General features: G+C 45.1%; 1 protein-coding gene across 5 annotated transcripts in view; it reads right to left on the reverse strand.

The window, feature by feature from the left end:
* LOC125709620 (xin actin-binding repeat-containing protein 2-like) overlaps nucleotides 1-20349 on the reverse strand; it is a 46207-nt gene that overhangs the window by 14964 nt on the left and 10894 nt on the right. For 4 of the 5 annotated variants that reach the window (XM_048978247.1, XM_048978243.1, XM_048978245.1 and 1 more), the window contains exons 2-6: nucleotides 14785-14908; nucleotides 5821-5987; nucleotides 4182-4313; nucleotides 775-844; nucleotides 480-583 (exon numbers count right to left, since the gene is read on the reverse strand). In XM_048978247.1, the coding sequence (XP_048834204.1) occupies nucleotides 480-583; nucleotides 775-844; nucleotides 4182-4313; nucleotides 5821-5987; nucleotides 14785-14908 (597 nt within the window). Of the gene's footprint in view, nucleotides 1-479; nucleotides 584-774; nucleotides 845-4181; nucleotides 4314-5820; nucleotides 5988-9234; nucleotides 9484-14784; nucleotides 14909-20349 lie in introns of those variants that run through there. The other variant, XM_048978246.1, reaches the window with a different exon arrangement.

Raw genomic sequence — 20349 nt, forward strand, 5'->3', positions numbered from 1 at the left:
GAGGGAGAAAGAGGAAAATGAATGCAGAAATATATGTTTTATAGCGTATTGTGATTCTCTAAATTAATTCGTAACATCCAATATAATTGCCCGGAAAATTGGTCCATCATTGATCCATCATTGTCTATTCAGCCAGAGGACAGAAAAATCTTATTAATTGTCCCACAATATAAGCCAAGAAAACACAACTGGAGTTTGGAGTGTGCCCAGCTATTTGCTGAAAAATTTTATTTAGGACTTGTTTTGCTTAGATATCATGTTTTTTTCTTGTGATTTTGCAATAAACTTTATGAATATCTACACCAAAAACAAAAAGCTATTATTTTACAAGATGCTGACTGATACCATATGACCTGAGTTTAACACGTAGCATGTTTACCTTATGTAACACGTAGCATGTTTACCTTACGTAACGCGTAGCATGTTTACCTTACGTAACGCGTAGCATGTTTACCTTACGTAACACGTAGCATGTTTACCTTAATTGGTTTGCTTGGTGATGCCTGTTCAATGGTTTTTTCATACTGCTGCTTCAAAGCCCTGGTGGAAAGTTTTGGTAGATCCTCTCCTTCTGATGCCCTCACTGAAAAAAAGGCCAGACCGCTTATCAGCACTTGTGCTCTCTGCTCTGAAGCACACTTAAAACCAAAAGCTTATCTTGGTGGCCCATCTTTGTAATTGTATGCTAACAGTCGATGTTTCAATGAAGTAGATTAAATAGTTTGTGTCTGTTTGTAGGGAAGATGCATGACATGTGGCAGTATTGTACTGTACCTGTTTCATCATCATGGTTTTCATAATGGGCAGCTATGTTGCTCTGGTGAAAATTTTGATCATGTGAGACCTGCAAAAAAAAAGAAATGAAAAAAAATCACTACCTATGCATAATATGATTACATTCAGTGCTTGAAGTGAGGAAAAACAGGGGCTGATACTTTCCTTGTTACTCAGCACCAAGTGCCGGTACTCCCCTTGTTACTCAGCACCAGGTCGCGGTACTCCCCTTGTTACATAGTACAAGGTGCCTTTGTTCCCCTTATTACTCAGTACCAAGTGCCGGTACTCCCCTTGTTACTCAGCACCAGGTGCCGGTACTCCCCTTGTTACTCAGCACCAAGTGCCGGTACTCCCCTTGTTACTCAGCACCAGGTCGCGGTACTCCCCTTGTTACATAGTACAAGGTGCCTTTGCTCCCCTTGTTACATAGTACAAGGTGCCTTTGCTCCCCTTATTACTCAGTACCAGGTGCCGGTACTCCCCTTGTTACTCAGCACCAGGTCGCGGTACTCCCCTTGTTACATAATACAAGGTGCCTTTGCTCCCCTTGTTACTCAGTACCAGGTGCCGGTACTCCCCTTGTTACTCAGCACCAGGTCGCGGTACTCCCCTTGTTACATAGTACAAGGTGCCTTTGCTCCCCTTATTACTCAGTACCAGGTGCCAGTACTCCCCTTGTTACATAGTACAAGGTGCCTTTACTCCCCTTATTACTCAGTACCAGGTGCCAGTACTCCCCTTGTTACTCAGTACAAGGGGCCAGTACTCCCCTCCCTACTCAGGACCAAGTGGCGGTACTCCCCCTGTTGGTCAGTACTAGGTTCCCATACTCCCCTTGTTACACAGTACCAGGTGCCGGTACTCCCCTTGTCATTCAGTACGAGGGGCCAGTACTCCCCTCGCTATTCAGGACCAGGTGGCGGTACTCCCCCTGTTGCTCAGTACTAGGTTCCCATATTCCCCTTGTACACAGTACCAGGTGCCGGTACTCCCCTTCTTTTTCAGTAGCAGCAGATGCTGAGAAGTGTCAGTACTCCGAAGAGAAAAACAAAGAAGTGCTGGTACTGCATACCAGTGAGTATCGGCCAACTTCAACCACTGATTACATACATATGTAGCAAAACACAATGGCAAGTATTTGCTGAACTTTACACTAAGAATTGCTTTCAGCTCTTCTGACATGACGACCTATACTTTTTACATAAAAAGTACTACTATAAATGAAGCTTCCATTGTACTGGTCTGTTACTGGCAAAAACGATGAATTATGGCAGTTAGTTTCCAGGACTGAACCAGAGGTTTAAGTCTTTATAATTTTACACCAATTTGGGTTTCAATAGAACTTCTTCGTCTCTCATTACCAAAATTGTAACAGCAAACTACCCAGCAGCATATCACCCCTTTTGACTCTGAACCTTTCTGTCTTCTCAAATAAAATGGTGTTTTGTGTAATTCACTCATAATCTGCTTTGCAAGGTGATTCAATTTGCCCTGATGCCTGCAGCAACAGTAACACGAGCAGAAAAAAAATCAGGCAGCATTTTATTCAGGCCTTCATTCATATTTATGGTTGACAAAAATGAAAAGCTCCAGAAGATTAGTTATGAACTAGTGTAATTTATTGTATTTGTACAGTTACAGCTATGGATTTTGTAGCAAATTAAATGTGATGCCAAACAGGAAATTATAAAGCATTCTGAAGTATTTCAGATTTCAGGACTCGTACCGGATTATGACTTGGGCCAAAATTCATTTCTGAATTCCTCCTAAGGATGTCCTCCCAAGGGAAGCGAATTCGAACGGGTGGCAAGATCTATTACCAGGAATAGTCTTCAGTTGCCATGAAAAGTGGTTAATTGCCATAGGTTAAAAAAAATGACCTCATAATAATTCAATACTAAGACAGACAGACAGACAGACAGACAGATAGATAGATAGATAGATAGATAGATAGATAGATAGATAGATAGATAGATAGATAGATAGATAGATAATATCTGATGAAAATGTATGTGAATTTTTAATATGCAAAATTCATACCAAATTTGCAGCTTTCACTGCATTGCCTATCCAGAGATTCAGATAAGACTATTGACCTGCAGGCAGAAGGGCTCACATAGCTTAAGGGTTTATTCTGTGTGCAAACGGTGGACATGCAGGCACCCAGCTGCAGACCGGGACCCGTGCAAATGGCCTGACCCGTCAGCCGTGATTAGCCGTGATGCAGCTGTTCTGCCTGCAGGGTGCGCCCTCGCTCCCCCGCCTGTCCGGCCTAATCTTCCGCATACAGCTTTACCTCTCGCTATTGTGCAAACGAGACCTGTGGAGAGGAAGGACCAGCTGCCCTGGAACTTTTCCAGAATGTCACCGTGGTGGTGGTGTGACAGTGAGGGGGGGGGAGACAGTCGGTGACGCACACGGATGCTCATGGACACGCAAGGACACGCACATATGCTCACGGTGGGGAAGCATCTCGCTCCTCACAGTCACCGCTGCTCGCAGCTCCAGAGGGACCAATTAATGTTCACGCAGAAGCAGATTAATAAGAAAAAATATGGCTTCAGGAGGGATGATAAAATCACAGATAATCTTGCCGGAATGACAGTAATGCAACACTTGTGCATAGCTTTGAGACAGTTTACCTAGAACCCGTGTTACTGCACAGCGGGGGAACCAGCAGATAGTCACATTGATGGTATTTAATGGTTGACGCCCCCCCTGTGTGTCTGGTTTTCTCTAACGGATCTTTTTATTAGAACGGGAGGCAGGCATACGGATGCGGTGCCTCCAGCCAGCATGACCCACGGATCTTTTATTGTTCTGGATCGTACAGCATAAACGGAAGGAAAAATAGTATGAAGAGGTTAAGCTGTAGCCCCGTGAAAATGGGACATTTTGGCACAGCAGAAATGTCAGTGTTTCATTCCGAATCTGGGGCAGATCCTGGTGATGGTGACATGGGCAGTAGCCCGGCGTGGCATCTTCTGAAGGGGGTCTGACTTAAGCCACCCGCCGGTTCCACCATCTCCACGTAAAGGTTTTGTGCTGTCTACTTTCACTGCAGCTAGGTTTACATGTGCGCGTCCAAGATGATGTAAAATTAGGCACTGAAATTTTTATGGGGGTGTGAAGTTTGTCTAGAGCACCACATGGGCGTCGACTGGCACTGGTCTGATTGCCCCCTCCTCCTCACTCGGGTCATTGCAGATCTTGCACTCTTCTGCTTAAATTCGATATGTTAGTGAGAGTGAGGGGCATGAAATCCCTGCGGGGAGGCTGTCTGTGCGGCTGCCAGGTTGGGGGACTGGGCGGGGCTAAAAGGACCACACTGCTGGTGTCTTATTTCCCCCGCTGCCCCCTCTCACCCCGGCGTGGCCCAGGATGCCCTTCTGCCCGTTAATTACCTGCGCAGGTCGCTGCTGGAGCTGCGCCTGGGTGGTGCCGCTCTGAGATGAGGCGATTTCCTGGCTCTCAAATTGCTTCTTGACGCTGGCGAGCCCCCCAGGTAAGGAGCATGGTTCGGACTCCCCCAGGACCTAATGAGCCAGGAGACACACTGTGAACACCATCGCTCTACATAACCTGCAAACCTCACAGGCAACTTTAACTGTGCCACTGCTATATATGGCTCGCTCATCCATCCATCCATCCGTCCATCCATCTGTTCATCTAGTACCTTAATAATTCAACCTTGCCCTGGTGCTACTTGTGAGAAACAGTCCTCTGGCTTATCATTTGATTTATGTTGGTCTTTACTACCTAATCCAAGTGCATTACAGCCTTTCAGTGTAATTCCGCTTCTGGGTATTGGTATGAGTGAGGGTTTTCCAGGACTGCCCTGTAGGGGGCGCAAGAAGGCTTCACTAAGTTATGCTGACCCCTCGTACTTTGACTGTTGGATTCACTTCACCCCCATTCTTGCGAAATGAAGAGTAATTGAGAACGGCCCATTTGGCAGCACTCTGTTTCCCTGACAACCCAGCAGCGGCCCATTAAGCAAAAAGAGCCCAGACTTGAACATGTCCCTCTACATGACATATAATTGGGCTTAATTTTATGTGCTTTGACATGTTCTCCTGGCCACAGGTGTCTGCTCGAAAAATAAAACAATAAACAAAAAAATCATTATGTGCAAAAAATAGAAATAACAATATATTTTTGCAAAATGGTCTGCAGACCAAAAACATACCATTCCAGACTTTTCTATGATCCATAGACTGTATTCTTGCACACACACACACACACACACACACACACACACACATACATGCATAAACTACTAAGGCTGACGCCTGGATTTTTTCCTGCCCGTGCCTGTAGCTTCTGGGATAGGCCCCGGACCCCCACGTTCCTGCTCAGGGCAAGCAGGTATGGAAAAAGGATGGATGGATTGATGGATGGATGAAACTAGTAATAAACATAATAAATTTAACTGTATTTGACTCATTCATTTACATAAACCATTCTAAAAGCCTGCATTCTCCTCACCAGTTTCATTTTCAATTATTTATGATTTATTTATAATTACTTAAAGTTTCATAGCAATTAAAAAGAATCAAGTCCAGCTAATTCATTTTACTTTGGAAATACTGAACTCCTATATATGTGTCTGTGTGTGTGTGTGTGTGTGTGTGTGTGTGTACATGAATGTTTATTCCTTATACATTTAGTATGCAATCTTTATATTCTTTTTTTTTTACCTTCACATTTAGACTGTCCAGGGGCCACATTTAAGGTTGCGTCATGCACAAATTTATTATTTATCAGAGTATCTGTGTGTGCATGTGCTTTTTCATTCAGCTGGCTGACAAACGCAAAGGCCGTCACATGCGACGACATCATGCACACCAAGCCACATCACGCCGTGCCACATCACGCCACATCACGCCACATCACGCCGTGCCACATCACGGCACATCACACCGTGCCACATCACGGCACATCACACCGTGCCACATCACGCCGCGCCACATCACGCCGTGCCACATCACGCCACATCACGCCGTGCCACATCACGCCGTGCCTCCAGATCTCGTCTCTCACCACACTGGAGGCACCGCTGGCATCCCTCTTGGAGACTGCAGCCTGGTACAGAGCCATGCGCTCCTTCACCGACACAGCCTCTGCCTCTGCTGGCTCGCCGTTGTCGCTTTGGCTCATGTCTTCCCTGGAACGTTTCTGCCGCCTGCTTCCGCTCACGCTGTCCGCAGCTGCAAGGAACGGCGTCGTTAATTATTCACATACCTCTCACGGCACTTACACATTACTACCTGTAGGAGGCGACGAGGTGACTCTTTCGTAATAGAATATGATGTGACCCCCACACACTGGCTGGATCACAGCATGTACAGAGATGGGAGTGAGTTTAAAAATAATAAACAAGGACACATCCAGGTGCCCACAATGTGTTGAGAATTAATGAATCACCTGACCTTTAAAATACCATCTGCCGATACTCTTTTAATGGTAGATGTGGCCTCCATTGTAATTTCATATGAAATGTAGAATAGAAATATATGAAATGTAGAAATACATGTAGACGGTTCTGTGAAAACATTTTTTCAATGCAGATGGCTGCCTGAGCTCTGACTCTTGATGACATTGCCGATTTCTCACTTTGGATAGGAGCAAGAGCAAGAAGATAAAGGGGAATCACAGAACATGACAGAAAATTATATATATATATATATACATATAATCTCTAAGCTTACCCTGCCGATGGAGGATCTCTAATCCTACCCTGCCGATGGAGGATCTCTACTCTTATCCTGCCGATGGAGGATCTCTACTCTTACCCTGCCGATGGAGGATCTCTAAGGTTACCCTGCCAATGGAGGATCTCTAATCCTACCCTGCCGATGGAGGATCTCTAATCCTACCCTGCCGATGGAGGATCTCTAAGGTTACCCTGTCGATGGAGGATCTCGAATCCTACCCTGCCGATGGAGGATCTCTAAGCTTACCCTGCTGATGGAGGATCTCTAAGGTTACCCTGTCGATGGAGGATCTCGAATCCTACCCTGCCGATGGAGGATCTCTAAGCTTACCCTGTCGATGGAGGATCTCGAATCCTACCCTACCCTAATTTACAAACTTCTACCTACTGAAACCATTATCATCCACACATTTTCAATTAGACCACAGGAACAAACTTCTCTCATCTAACTCCCTCTAACAAAGTGACGTCACCCTATACCGGTTTCCTATCTATATCCATTCTGAAACGAGGGATTTAGTATATTGACGTTCTGGTTTCCTGGCAACTGAGAGCAACATCATCTCTCTCCAATACAGAAACAAAAAGACTCCCCAATAAATCTACCTCTGACATGAATTAATACCCACATACTGCGTAATTCAAGCTGAACATTAAAAATGTGCCAAAAACTTAAAAAGATGTTACGTGATTCACGACATCTTTGAAGGAATTTAAGACCTCCCTACATACGTGAACATTACGCCATTCACTGTGTAAATATGTACACTTTCTGGCAGCGGTTAACCTTGGGGACAGAGCTTTTCATTTTCACTGACTGCACATGCAGGAAGAAACTTGTACCTCCCAGCAACAGGCCAGTAAAAAAGACAGTCACCACGTTTTCTGCTGTGAATTCATTAATTGGACCTCATATGACAGCATTAATTTATATGGGTAGGTAGTGAGGTAAGCTTATGCAAAGATATTTCCTTCAATGTCTTCGCACCCCAATGCTGGATTACCCCACCGAATCCCCTGTAGCCTGCCAGGAATATATTTCCATGAAGCTACAGCAAAGACTGGGACCAATAAAGTGTTTTTTTTTAAATAAAGGGTGATTTATTTTTTAAAGAAATTGCTTAAATCCCATTTCAGGCAAGTTGGAAAAATGAAGACATTGAGTTAATCCTTTCCGATAATTTCGTTTTCCCCACAGCTTTCCAAGCACGTCCCCGCTGCAGTTTTACACGTCAACGTGTCCTTGGATGCGGTAAAGCGATGCATTTCCTGCAACCCCCACCGCCATGCACTTTTGGTACATTTCCGACAGTAGCTGCTTCCTTTCGTGCCACGTAATGCGTTCATTTTGCTCACCAGTTTTAGATTCTTAGCTATGGTGAACATGTGCAAATCTATCAGCCCCCCAGGAGCGAGGGAACTGCCCAGCTCAGCAAACTCCTTAAATAGCTGCGGTTTTCAGCCACTCTGTCCAGCAGATACTGGCCAGACTCATGCCTTGGAAGGTACAGTTATGGGTTCTTTAGAAGAAAGAAAAATATATATGAATTATCATGTAATTTAGTGTATCTTCAAGTGCTGGACCATACAGTATGCTGAGAGAGAAATGAAGCATCATCACTAAAACCGCCCTTCCTCATGCTGAGAGATGAGATGAAAAAAATAGACAACGGACTGAAATACATCAAGTCAAGGGTCAGTAGCTTGTGTAACCAAAAAGTTAAGCAACCCGGTGATAATTCCGCCTAAAAAGTAAATAAAGATTTCTCTGAAATTCGGGGTTGATTTAGCCTGGGCTAAAAGTCCCTCCCACTTGCATGACTGTTGAGAAACAGAGGCGCCAAACATCAAACACGTTATGCAAAACACTGCCATCTGCACGCCTGCTTCTGTACAGTAACTTGATTCTTTTTATTTCTGCCACTGGGACGTCTGCTCAGCCATCAAGTTTAGATTCAGGCTAAACCGGTTTGCCGTTATAGAAATTTATTAAACTGCTTTGGTCTTTGGAATACAGAGCTAGCCTGGTTCATACTGCAACAGGTTAGCCTGGTTCATACTGCAACCATTCTAACCGAACTTCTTGGTTGATTTATCAATGGCAGTCGTGAGTTTAAATAAAGCATAAACATATTTCTTAATGTAGAGCATCTGTCCAAAACAGATAATTCATGACATTCAATTGTTTGGACAAGAACAGCTATCATGCATTTAGAGCATGAGGTCAAAATTAGTTTTGGTTCACTTATCGCGAAGTACTTAGTGAACCGTTTAATGACAGTCAAATAAATCATGAAGTACTTGCAGCATCATCTTAATTTTTGTCTCCTGCCTTGTGCTCCACACTGCCTGGAATAAGCTCAAGCATGGATGTGTATTCTGATAGTAATATTTTTTGCACTTCATTCAAAGAACATCAATTGTCTTCATAAAAATTCTCAGTTCACCTCATAATTTCAGAATGAAAATTGTCCACATTCTCGTTACTTAACGATCATGTTGTGCCAGCTGCCATAAATGAACCACAAACTATTAATGGATTATCTCCTACTTACACTTAAGTTTTTTTTACGCAAATTGTTATATCGCACCATTTACTCTCATCTGCATTGGCACAAATTATTCGCCGCAATTGTTGATCCAAAACGTCACCATGCTTCCTAAATCATCGGTGTCCAGGCAGGTGAGCGAGAGCAGCAAGTAGCAAGATGGAAATCAGAGGTGACAGACTGCAGTCTTACCTACTGAGCTCTGGCTTTCACCAGTGCTGTCCGAGAATAAGATCCCCCAAAGGAAAAGCTTTCAAATCCCCTGCCTGCAGGGCGTCTCTCTTCCTGCACGTGGCGGAGACCAGCTACAGTGACCTGAGACCTCCTCTGTGCTGGAGGACCTCAGTGACAGCTGGTTTTATTTTAGACCCCCCCTCGCAAAGTCTTGGACCCTGAGAGGTTTTTTTTAGCAGGTGAAGTCGTTGTGCCCTTAATTTTTAAGTCACTTGCTTCCTCATTGACGGCCACTGTACAGTACTTCCTCATCCAACTGTCATCTGCCAATTAACTGTAAATAGAAGTTCTTCTGCCTAGTGTGACTTCTGAGCACGACCGGCTCTTTCCACATCAAATATCTATCAACACTGACAAGTGACATTTCAACTCCGAGGCATCATTTGAGAGAGAGCGAGGCCATAAATTTTTAGTATATATTCATTTCCACACATTTAATTTTCAAAAAAAGACTGCATTGAGTCGAAGGAATGTAACATTGCACAGCCAGCGATAGATGAATGTAATATCAAGAAGTCATTACAAAGTTCCTCGAGGTCATGTGCTTGTGCTCTGGGCTTAATTATACGGAGCGATGAAGGAACCTGAGGGGCATTTGTCGTGCAGACGGTGGGCGTTTACTGAGCCACCAGCAGCCCACGCCGCACTCACGCACCACAGGCTCCGTGCTGCTTTTCTTCTTAAAAGAAAATAAGAGGAACTTCTCCCATTATTGCATCATAATCATCTGGTTCAGATGCAGCATGGTTTATAAAGTCTCAAGTAATCGTGCACATGTACGCTTCCTCTGATAGGAAAAAAACTCTCATTCTGATGTCGTGTAGCAAATACAATTTTACAACTAGGATAAAAGAGCATAAAAATTTAACTGGCCTTCTGTATTAATACATTCTTGTAATGTTAAAGCTGTAGAAATAAGTTTAATTTACATGCTAAATATCCTATGAATTCTACTACACAACGGAGAGGTAATTAATGCAGGCCATATGAAGAAGCTAATTCAGACATGGGTCTCTCTCTCCGAGAGAAATGCAAAGAATCCCTTCCATCAAATGGTCATGGGCCTCTGCATACGACCGAGCGCATGCCACAGTGTGAGGTAATGCCAGAACAGCCACCCACCAAAGTCATAGACGGGGAAGGAAACTGACCCTTGGATTTAGAGATCGCGAACTTGTGGTCTCCCCACATGGGCTGAAGGCCAGATTAGGGTTATTAAGGGCTCCTGACCCACCCCCCCTAACCTACAGTAGATGTGGCTTAGTTGGTAGAACATCTGAGCGTCACATTTTGCATGGTAAGCGTATTTCTTCACTCCTGTCCTTTTTTTGTGTTTTCTTTTTGCCCACCCGCTAAGTTGCTAACGCCTGTTGATATTGATTTGCGCTAACCAACTAACATTAAAACTAACTAGCAGCACACTAACTGACCCTGTGCATGATGTCCTGTCTGAAAGAGGTGGGGGAGGGGGGAGTTTATGGGGGGTTGCTCTGCATGGTGCTCTCTGAGGATGAGGATCCCCTGGGCACGTGCCCAAATGTCCATATCGTCAGTCCGGGGCATTTAAGGCCCAGCTGAGGCTGCAATTACATCAGCCGTGGGGATGACTGAAGTTGTGGCCCGTCGTCCCTCAGAAACCCCCTCCGAATGCCGCAGAACCCCCACCCATCAAGGCACAAGGGGATACAGACTCGTCAAACACAATTTTGCAAACCTGAAATGTACATTTTAGTGCGGCATGTCACACCAATGTTAACACTGGGACTTAGTCAACCTACATTTAGTGTAATATCTGTTATTTTTTTCTCAGAGTAATCAGAGATATCTTCAGTAAAGGCGTAACTTTGGGGGGGGGGGGGGGGGGGGGCGTGGCTAAGAACTCCACCCATTTAGGGGAGTCCAGGGGGTTGTATTAGCTGGTTTTGTTTAATTTACGCCCTTGATCTGCAGAGAAATAACAAAATAAAATGACCATGTCTATTACCCTACTGTGAATGTGAGGAATTCATTTTCAGGCGTCATGCTCTCGCGCCGCATCGAATGTGACACTAAATAAAGACGGTACGAATTGTGAGGCTCATTCAGATTGGCCGTGATATCCGCGTGTTCAGTTTGAGGCATTCCTACCATGTACCAGCCGCATTAATTATTCTCTGTCAGGCATTACAAACAGGCAGAAGCACGGGAGCGACGCTTATTACTGTTATTAATGTTGACAGATATTTTCAGGAGCCTTGCATCTCCAGGGACGACGTGCTTATAAAGCTTTTGTTAAGAGAGAGGGGTATAAACTAGGAGATCCATGTCTCTGCCTCTGTGTTATAGAAGAATAATTTAAAAACAGGCAGATCATGCGAATGCTAAATGGGAGTTCTCACATGAATTTAACTATGTAAGAATACTTATTATCATCTATCTATCTATCCATCCATCCATCCATCCATCCATCCATCCATCAATTCATCCAATGCTTCCCATTACCAGTTCCTAGGCAAGTCGGAATACATCCCGGAAATAACAGGCTACAAAGCAGTGTCCAACCTGGATGGTTTACCAGTCTAACATGACGGGGCACCGGTAGAGATTTTGGGCCCCATGAAAGGAATGATCCTGACTTTTCCCCCCTTTCATGTTACTGGCCCATTAGGGACAACAATTCACCTAAGTGCTCATGTTTGGACTGTGAGTGGAAACTGAAATACCTGCAAGAAACCCAGAAGCATGGGGAGTGCATGCAAGGGAGGGGGGGCATCTCCCCCACCCTGGGGAATAAGAAGACAGTGCTAATCACCGCCTCACCGCGCCGCCCAAACCAAGTTAATCCGCATATTAAAATATCTTTTGACTAAAGCCGGCTCTCCTCCCTTACAGCAGATCACTCATAACGTCTCAGGACCTTAATGTATTTTTGATGAACCGGTATCCGAAGACATGATGCAATCTTATGGCAAATAAACATTTTCCCAGAAAACAGTGCTGTTCCCTGAAAGCGTTTTATTTGCCTGTGTAAATATAAAATGTTTCATTTGCTTATGCATAAGTCTGCATGCATAAAAAAATTATCCGTTGTGAGAAACAGCAACGGTGTTTGTTCTTCATTAATTTTGCAAGCAAAGTGTGCATAAGAGAAAATGATACACATAATTTTCTGTACTAATGATTCTGGTTTGATAGTGAAAATTAATTGGATTGGATATGTTTCTTGTTAACGTGTGTGTACCGTTATATGTTGTTAAATCGTTAGTGCTAATGGTTCCCTGACATGTAAAACTTCGCTTTCGGGGTCTTTTTAGTCAAGAATCTCATCTCTGGTTTGCAAGAAGTGCCCACAGTGAGTCCCTATGCTCCTTTAGCAGGAACACAATTCTGCACAGTTAATGTCACTGTGCTTCTCTTTTTTTAACAGCATCTGGAACAAATACTGATTATCTAAAGGCTGCAAACCTGCACGCAGCTGATAATTTTACAGGAACTGAACACAGAATTCCTGGACTGGGACTTAAATCGGCTTCTCCAAAACCTGGCCTCACAGATAAGACCATCTGCCGGTCTGCGACTCTTTCCCATGCCAGAACTCAGGAGCTTCATCTCCAAGACTTTTGGTTCTAACGAATTTAGCAAATTTATTTCATTTTCCAGGGGACGGTGCTGTTCGGCTCTGGCCCCTGTCCCTGTGCGAATGGCATTTAGATGTTGCTGCAGGTTCCCAAACATTCAGGTGAAGCACAAGTTGCAGATACGGCATTCAGACGCCGAAACAGGTGGAAGAACTTCACAGGCATCGCACCACCAATTTTATGACTCACAAGACACTCGTGGGTCATGGGATTGAGGTATAATTAGCAAGAACTTATACAGAGGCCCCAACTTTATTTGACGTGCTGAAAGAGGATACAGTTCACAAAAAAAACACTGTTATAATACCAGGGACGGATTACGGACCGGGCCAGCGGGGCCGCTGCCCAAGGGCCCTTGGGGTGCAGGGGGCCCGTGGGGCCCCTAGCCCAAAACAATTTGCAATGCTTATCAACAATGTATTTTCGTTTGTCTATTTTAGAGGGCCTACATTCTTTGATCCTCTGCCTACAAGGGCCCCTGACCCTATAGGGAGGGCGTTTGGCTGCCAAGGGCCCTTGAATTGTGGTGGTTGTGGTGGTGGTGCTGGTGGTGGTGGGGGGGCCCTGGGGGGGGGGGCCCTCGCGAACGTTTTGCCCAGGGGCCCACACAACCCATAATCCGTCTCTGTATAATACATTGGAAAACCCTCCCCTCAGTTTCACTCAGCAACAGAACCAACGTCAGCCATAAATACTATAACAAGTTTAGAAATATTTTGTGGTTTTTTCAGCAGGGGCTGTTGAGGAGGTACTGTATGTGTGTATGGTACAGCAGATGTGTGTATGGGAGGGGTTGGGTTACACTCAGAGTGAGAGCCAGCAGGTAACTATTGGCTTCAGGAGAGCTTGCAAAAAGGCAGAATCACTTTAAGTATAGTGATGATCTATATGTCAGACATCTGAAGCCTTCATTTCTCGGACTGTCTCCGCAAATACTTGAGCGACTAAAGCTCTCGCTTGATAACTGTGTGCCACTCATCTGCAAAGCCTTCTTCAAGACTCATAATTTTCTCAAACAAAGAAGTGGATTTTCCACAGGACTACGGCAGCACCACAAACCAGCCATCACTTCCACCGCGGTCAAGAAAAGGCGCCTTGAAGGTTTCACCGTAGCTTCACATTAAAACGTAGCAGAGGGGGTGACGACCTGCTAACAGTGGAACGAGAACGGCATCTATCCGCTGTGTTAGTGTTAGCCGTACACACGCCCCCTCAGCTGAGTAAACACAAGCTGGTAGGGGCAGGCGCTCTCCCTTACAGGACCGCAGATCATCAACCAGCTACCCACAGAGCTCACTGTCACACCTGAAGGTCAGCAGCCTCATCCGTCACAATCACACGGCGCATACACGCTCGATCACAGCTTTATACATAGAAATACATTCACCTTTTTTCTTTACTCTGTAAACTACAACAGCAAGAAAAAAAACATTTACTATGTCAAGGCTGACCAGCAGAAAGGAAGCGCAAACATTATATAAAGGGACCTGTGCTGTGTTCTAGACTTAAAGCCGGAAAATGCTGTATACAGCGCATGAATATTGAGGACAAGACATTGGAATGGAAATGTGCTATCATTCATTTTTAATCAAAACATTGCCAGTGAATGAAGGCTTCTGTTGCTGACACACTTTCATGTTCACAGAAATACAAGGTGATAGTCCTGCTAAAACCAACAACACAAAATGACTTGGCTTGTAGCTGTGGGTTTTCCATTGACCAGAAATGCAGTTACCGACCTTTGGATGAAATTTAACATCAGGTCATTTAAGGAAAATACTAGGGAGCAACACATGTTCTTATTCTACCAGCATTTGTCCAGCTTCACAAGAAACATCTCAGGAAAGTGTTTCCCAATCAGTTAATACATTAGGAAATGAGAGATCCTCACCTTGACTGGATCCCTGGCTGGGATTAGAGGAGGTCCTTTTCTGTTCTAAGGACGTGTTGCTCGTTGGCCCCGCAGTGGATCTCCTGGGTGTTGGGCTGTGCGCTATTCTGTCAGCTCCTACTTCCTGGTGATCAGAGAAGGAGTTCGCAGTTATTGTAGGACATTCTTGGGAATTTCCCGAGCAAGGAAATTCTTCATGTCGACCCCTTCCCCCTCACAAGCACTCAACTTGCCCCCGATGGGGGCACGCAAAGGCCGCGATGAGGTGGCGGTACACAGCAGTGGACGTTGTGGCACACTGCGAGGCTGAATTCTCAGGACGTTTAGCGTGACAGCTCAATAACAAGCCAACTGTGACCTTACTGTACAAACAGAGGTGACCGTAAGTGCAATGAGCAAAGAAGGAAGTGAACTATCTGCCAAGTCAGTGATATTACCATTCGCAATTTCAGGCACACCAGAGCCATTTATGCTTTCAAAAATGCAAAATGTTCAGCTTAATGGAGGAACTCCTAAGATCCATAATGAGTAGCGAGTATAGCCACTGGATGGCGGCGTGTTTGCAAAACTTCTGTCTCGTGTGTGAGAACTTCTGAGAACCCAAAAGAAGAAGTGTCAGTTTTATCTTCCCGGATTGGCCCTCTTGGTCATCCGCAAACCTTCCACTTTTTCAATCAGGGAGCATCTTACCACTCAACCATGTTTTGCAGTGTGGTGTCAGGGATTATTGGGGGTGCGGGGGGTGGGGGTTTGTCAGACGCCTGGAAGAAACACGCACATCAAGGTTCAGTGACCTGATGCCTCTGCTTTAATTAACTGTGACTGGAAGGTTGCCAGTTCAAATCCCATGGTTATGGAAGCAGCCACATCTCCACAAGGTCCTTTACCCCCGAACAAATGGTCCAGGGGCCCCAGAAGAATGGCTGCCCCCAGCTTCAGACCCCAAGCTTCACTCTCACCCATGTGTGTGTGTCTTAAAAAATGTGGGATGTTTGAAAACTAACAAATTCCAAAAGAACCTTTACAGATAGCAAATACAGCACCGATTAATTCATTCCTATTTACGATAATCAAAGAAAATCTGTTAATAGTTGGCATTTGCCCAGTCTTGGAGAGGGCCAAGCATACCTCCACCGCCCCCCACCCCCCGTAGGCCCAGTTTCTTCGACAGAGTCTAATAACATGGAGGCTGGAGAGAGATCGTTTCAGCAAATTACTCTTTCATGTAGCTTTACCCAAAAAGCCTCATTTAAATACAAATCAGGACTCTGCCATTCTGCCAGGATGAGTCTTTCTCCCCTCTCAGCCCCCTCAGGCCTCCCAGTTTGGGTTCCTCAGGCTTCTAGCTAAATCTATATTAGCATTAGCATATTAGCTCAGTTTGCCCAGTTACCATAATCTGTAGTAATACCATGAAAAGAGAAGTACTCCCTACGCTACCTAGCTACTTTTAGTACGTTTGTGATGACCTACATCACCTTAGGTTTAGCTATACCTCTAAATGCAGCATTATCTTATATTTCCTTCAAAACAATATTATCGACTGCTGTTTTCTGTAGACTTAACTTTCATATCAACACCTTCTCGGTAACAGTGTGTGATTGGCATCTAACAGAACAAAAGCAAATATGCCAAGTTAAAGTTAAGTTACAGTGTCATTCATTTTATAACCAAACTTATTTTGGCTTAACTGAGGTCTTAAACCATAAATGTGGAACATATTGCGCTTATGGATAAATTTCAGAGCAGCCTGGTCGTGTCTTTTGAGACTGAGCTATTTTCACACACTCATTATTGGATACAATCAGATGCTCACACAGGTGGGATACTCATGCTGTTTGGGGCACTGCGGATAGAGTCCCTGCTTGAAGAGCAGATTCAAAGGGAAAGTCACGAGGCATTTCACATGCATGACGCAACAGGAAATTCTGAGTAGAGATATGTCTAGATTGAGACGCGCTCCCGCTGATCCAGACACTTTAGCTCCCCTGCGATTATGAAGGGATTTGTGTGACCAGCTCTATCTTTCCTCTCCAGCTTGGTGCGATGAGCCTCAGGTAGAGATTTGAATGTGTAGACCTGGGGAGACACCTCTCGCAAGCCCCCCCCCACCCCACCCCCCCGCTTAGATTGCAGGTTTCTCTCCAGACACCTTCGATCGGCGAACAAAGACCTTGAGCGATCGCTCCCAGGGCCACAGCACAGCCAGGCGATCATTATCGGGTTTCACGTAGCTTTCGCCGTAGAACACCGAGCTGAGGTTTTGAATTTGAGGAAGCGTTGCTGCGCTGATAAGTTAACAGGAAGGGGGAAAAAATACAGCAAGAAATGGAACGTTTGCAGAGGAAATTGGCACAAAACGCCGCATCACAAGGACATATTTGTCAAAACCCTGCTCTTCTTAATGTCACCACGGTAACCTTCCCTCTGAATAATTGATAAGTGTCTCTGCCAACTAAGCAGCTTTATTCGAGAGAGCCATTGATAGCGCCTTGTGCAGGACAGAAAATGTTTAAACGAACTTCCAGGTAGAGGGAGGATGTTGAACTCTGAGAAGGACAGTGTTCTAATGATATATCATGTCTTCGTATCTCCATAGCTGGCTCTGATCTCCTTCTCCTATGACTGGAAAAGTCCTTCGTCCTCCTTGTCCTAATTATCATTTTAGAGAATGCAGACTTTCTTTGTGTTGGAAAGTTCCCCTCCCCTTTCTCTCCTTTGTTGGTTGCTTCTCTGCATGTGCTGGTCCGTTGGAGGCTGTGTATCTGAGGCTGGTTCAGGTGTGTATCTCTCCTCTGCATCTTTCGCCGTGGGGCCTCGCGAGTCACTGCACCCTTTCACCTGCCGCTGCAGTCGTGAACCTTGGGGAGGTGCTCATCACCGTGTTTTAGCACCACACCCTGCTCTCCCTCTCCTGACATGTGTGTGATATACCCCCCCCCCCCCACTCAGCACAGCCAATTCCTGCATCAGCACAACAAATCACACATCCCTACATTTTCCATTCCTAGTTGTCTTGTGCAAGGTCATGGAGGTCTGTCCCAGAAGCTACGGGTGCAAGGCAGGGAATAATCCAGGATGGGGCACCAACCCAACGCAGGGCATGCACACCATTTGCAGCTACAGACGTTTTTCGTAACTCCGATTTACTTTAAGTTTTTGTGCTGTGGGGAGGACCTAGAGGAAACCCCACAATGCCGTGGGGAAGGTATGCAAATTACACAAACACAGAGCCGGGGATTGGGGAATTGAACCCTGCTCAAAAACCCTGATGTGAGGCAACAACACTGAATCGGTAGACTGTCTGCTATCATATTCCTTAACCGCTTGTCTAATACTGAGTCATGGTGAGTATGGAGCCTATTCCAAGACCCAACCCAGCAAGCACCCTGTATGGGATGCCTGTCCATGCAGGCAAGACAAACATTATGGGTGATTTAGAACCAGCAATCGGCTGTCCGCGTTATACCACCGATGTACAGGTCTGCCTGACGTGCTCAGAAGGGGCTCTTACTGTATTAGGCTTTTGATTTTGATGTCAAACATCATACATTTCTCAGTCCTCTGTTCATAGTCATGTATGTGTCCCCACTGTGTAATAAGTCATAGGGAAGATATCTCATGCACAGGCACAGAATTCAGAGGTCACACTGTGTTATCTTTCTGGATGCCAAGCTGCACCTTGATGAAGCATCTGGGGACAAGAAGATATGAAGGAACAGGTTGCCATGGCAAAGCACGTTTGAACCGAACCAGTGACGACCTACACTTCGGACCACACGACAGTCTTAAATAAGGCTTTGCGGCCATTGTCACATGACCTGTGTGACACCGCAACATACAGTGGACAAGAAGCTTGCCAGTGAATGAGAGCTGAAAAGATTACTTTCGTTGAGACAAACACATGAGACCCACGAGAGAGGGCAAACCCAACATCCAAGGTGGCCGACCTGGCAAAAACAAACTGACAGGAAATCTGCAAGAGTCAGAATGTCGCTTCCAGTCTCTCTTACAGTCTCTCATGAAAAAGCATCACTTTATATTGCCAACAGATAATAATCGCTTACCAGTGCGTGAATCGATTACCAGTGTGCTTCTCCCCTAAGCTCATCCCTTCCCCAGAGCACCCATGCCCTACTTCATCTCACCAGAGTTTATTGGGGACAGCCAGTTACAGCAGACTCATGACATTTAGCACCAAGCATCCCACAATATTCATATTTTACAGCATAAAGACCAGATTATACTCGCAGCATGCATACAGTTTCATTTAACTCTCACACCTACCCTGGAGTCAAATGGACCCCAAAGGCACATGTCAGGTGATTTCTCATAGTGACAATAATAGTAGGAGCATGTAAGAGTTAAATGTGCGGGGTGACAATCGCAGGGCATGTTTATGGATATTGCTGACAGCCGAGCTCATTTTCTCGTTGGCCACCTGCGTGGACAGCCCCAGACTGTTTTTGCGAACCCGTTCTAAGGTAAACCGAGTTAATCATTCGGAGGGTCAGCGGTCAGAGCGAAATCACCTTGACACGTGCCCAGGGGCGCCTGCCACCTCCGTGCCACTAATGCTTAACCAGCCCCCCCGCTGGCTCCTGTCTCTGTTAAGATAATCCACTTCCCGATTGTTGGTTTCTTTGTCGGTTTAAATTTGTCATGGCAACCAGAATTGTTCCTATTTTCTGTCAACTGAGTTCTTGAGAAAAAGAAACGTATTAATCAAGAAATAAACTTACCCCAAACAACCAAATTAAGCTCTCAGTTCTACCTTTTCCTCCAATTTGTAAGCTATTACTAAGCGCAGATTCTGTGACTGTTTTTACTCAGTTCTCAGTTTTAAAATGAGTAAAGCCCCCCCCCCCCCACCCCATTCCAAAGGCAAATCGTGCATTTACACAAAAGACAACTTTGTTAAATGCTCCCATACGTGGATGAAACCATAAAACCCCATTCTGTAAATATGGGGAGGAGCTTGTGTCATTTTCGCCCTGAACATAACACTTAGAGAAAATGACCCTCTTTTGCTTTGGCTCTGTTGCTTTCTGAGGCTTTAATGTATCGTTGATAAACAAAAGGCACAAAATCCATTGATTGTCCACAGTGCAATCTGACATGAGGCGGGAGGCTTTGCAGGTCAGCCTCACTCTGACTCCCTGAGTCCCTGACATCTTTTGCTGAACTGGGGAGATTACAGAGTCTACGCATGAGAGGAGAGTCATTTTTCTCTCCCCAAGGATCAGCTGAGAGACGGTTCCCAGTTTAATTAGCTCTCATTGGACACACTCAGATGGATTTCACAGCATTAAAATTTAAATAGTCAACTTTTTAAAAGATTACTACTCAAAGGGATTAAAATGTCACGTCCCGTACGTCAGTATTTTCAGGTTCTGGTTAAGTTCTCCCTGCCACATCTTTTAGCAGGTGGATGGTATTTTACTCGAGCTGCTGGGTCGGTCATCCATCATGATAAGGTTTCCCAACACTCATTCCTCATTCGCAAATCATTTGCTAATGGCACTAAGGGAGAAGTGTGGGGTTTTTTCAGGTGAGGACAAGTCT

The sequence above is a fragment of the Brienomyrus brachyistius genome, chromosome 16, assembly GCF_023856365.1.
Source record: "Brienomyrus brachyistius isolate T26 chromosome 16, BBRACH_0.4, whole genome shotgun sequence".
Classification (NCBI taxonomy): domain Eukaryota; kingdom Metazoa; phylum Chordata; class Actinopteri; order Osteoglossiformes; family Mormyridae; genus Brienomyrus; species Brienomyrus brachyistius.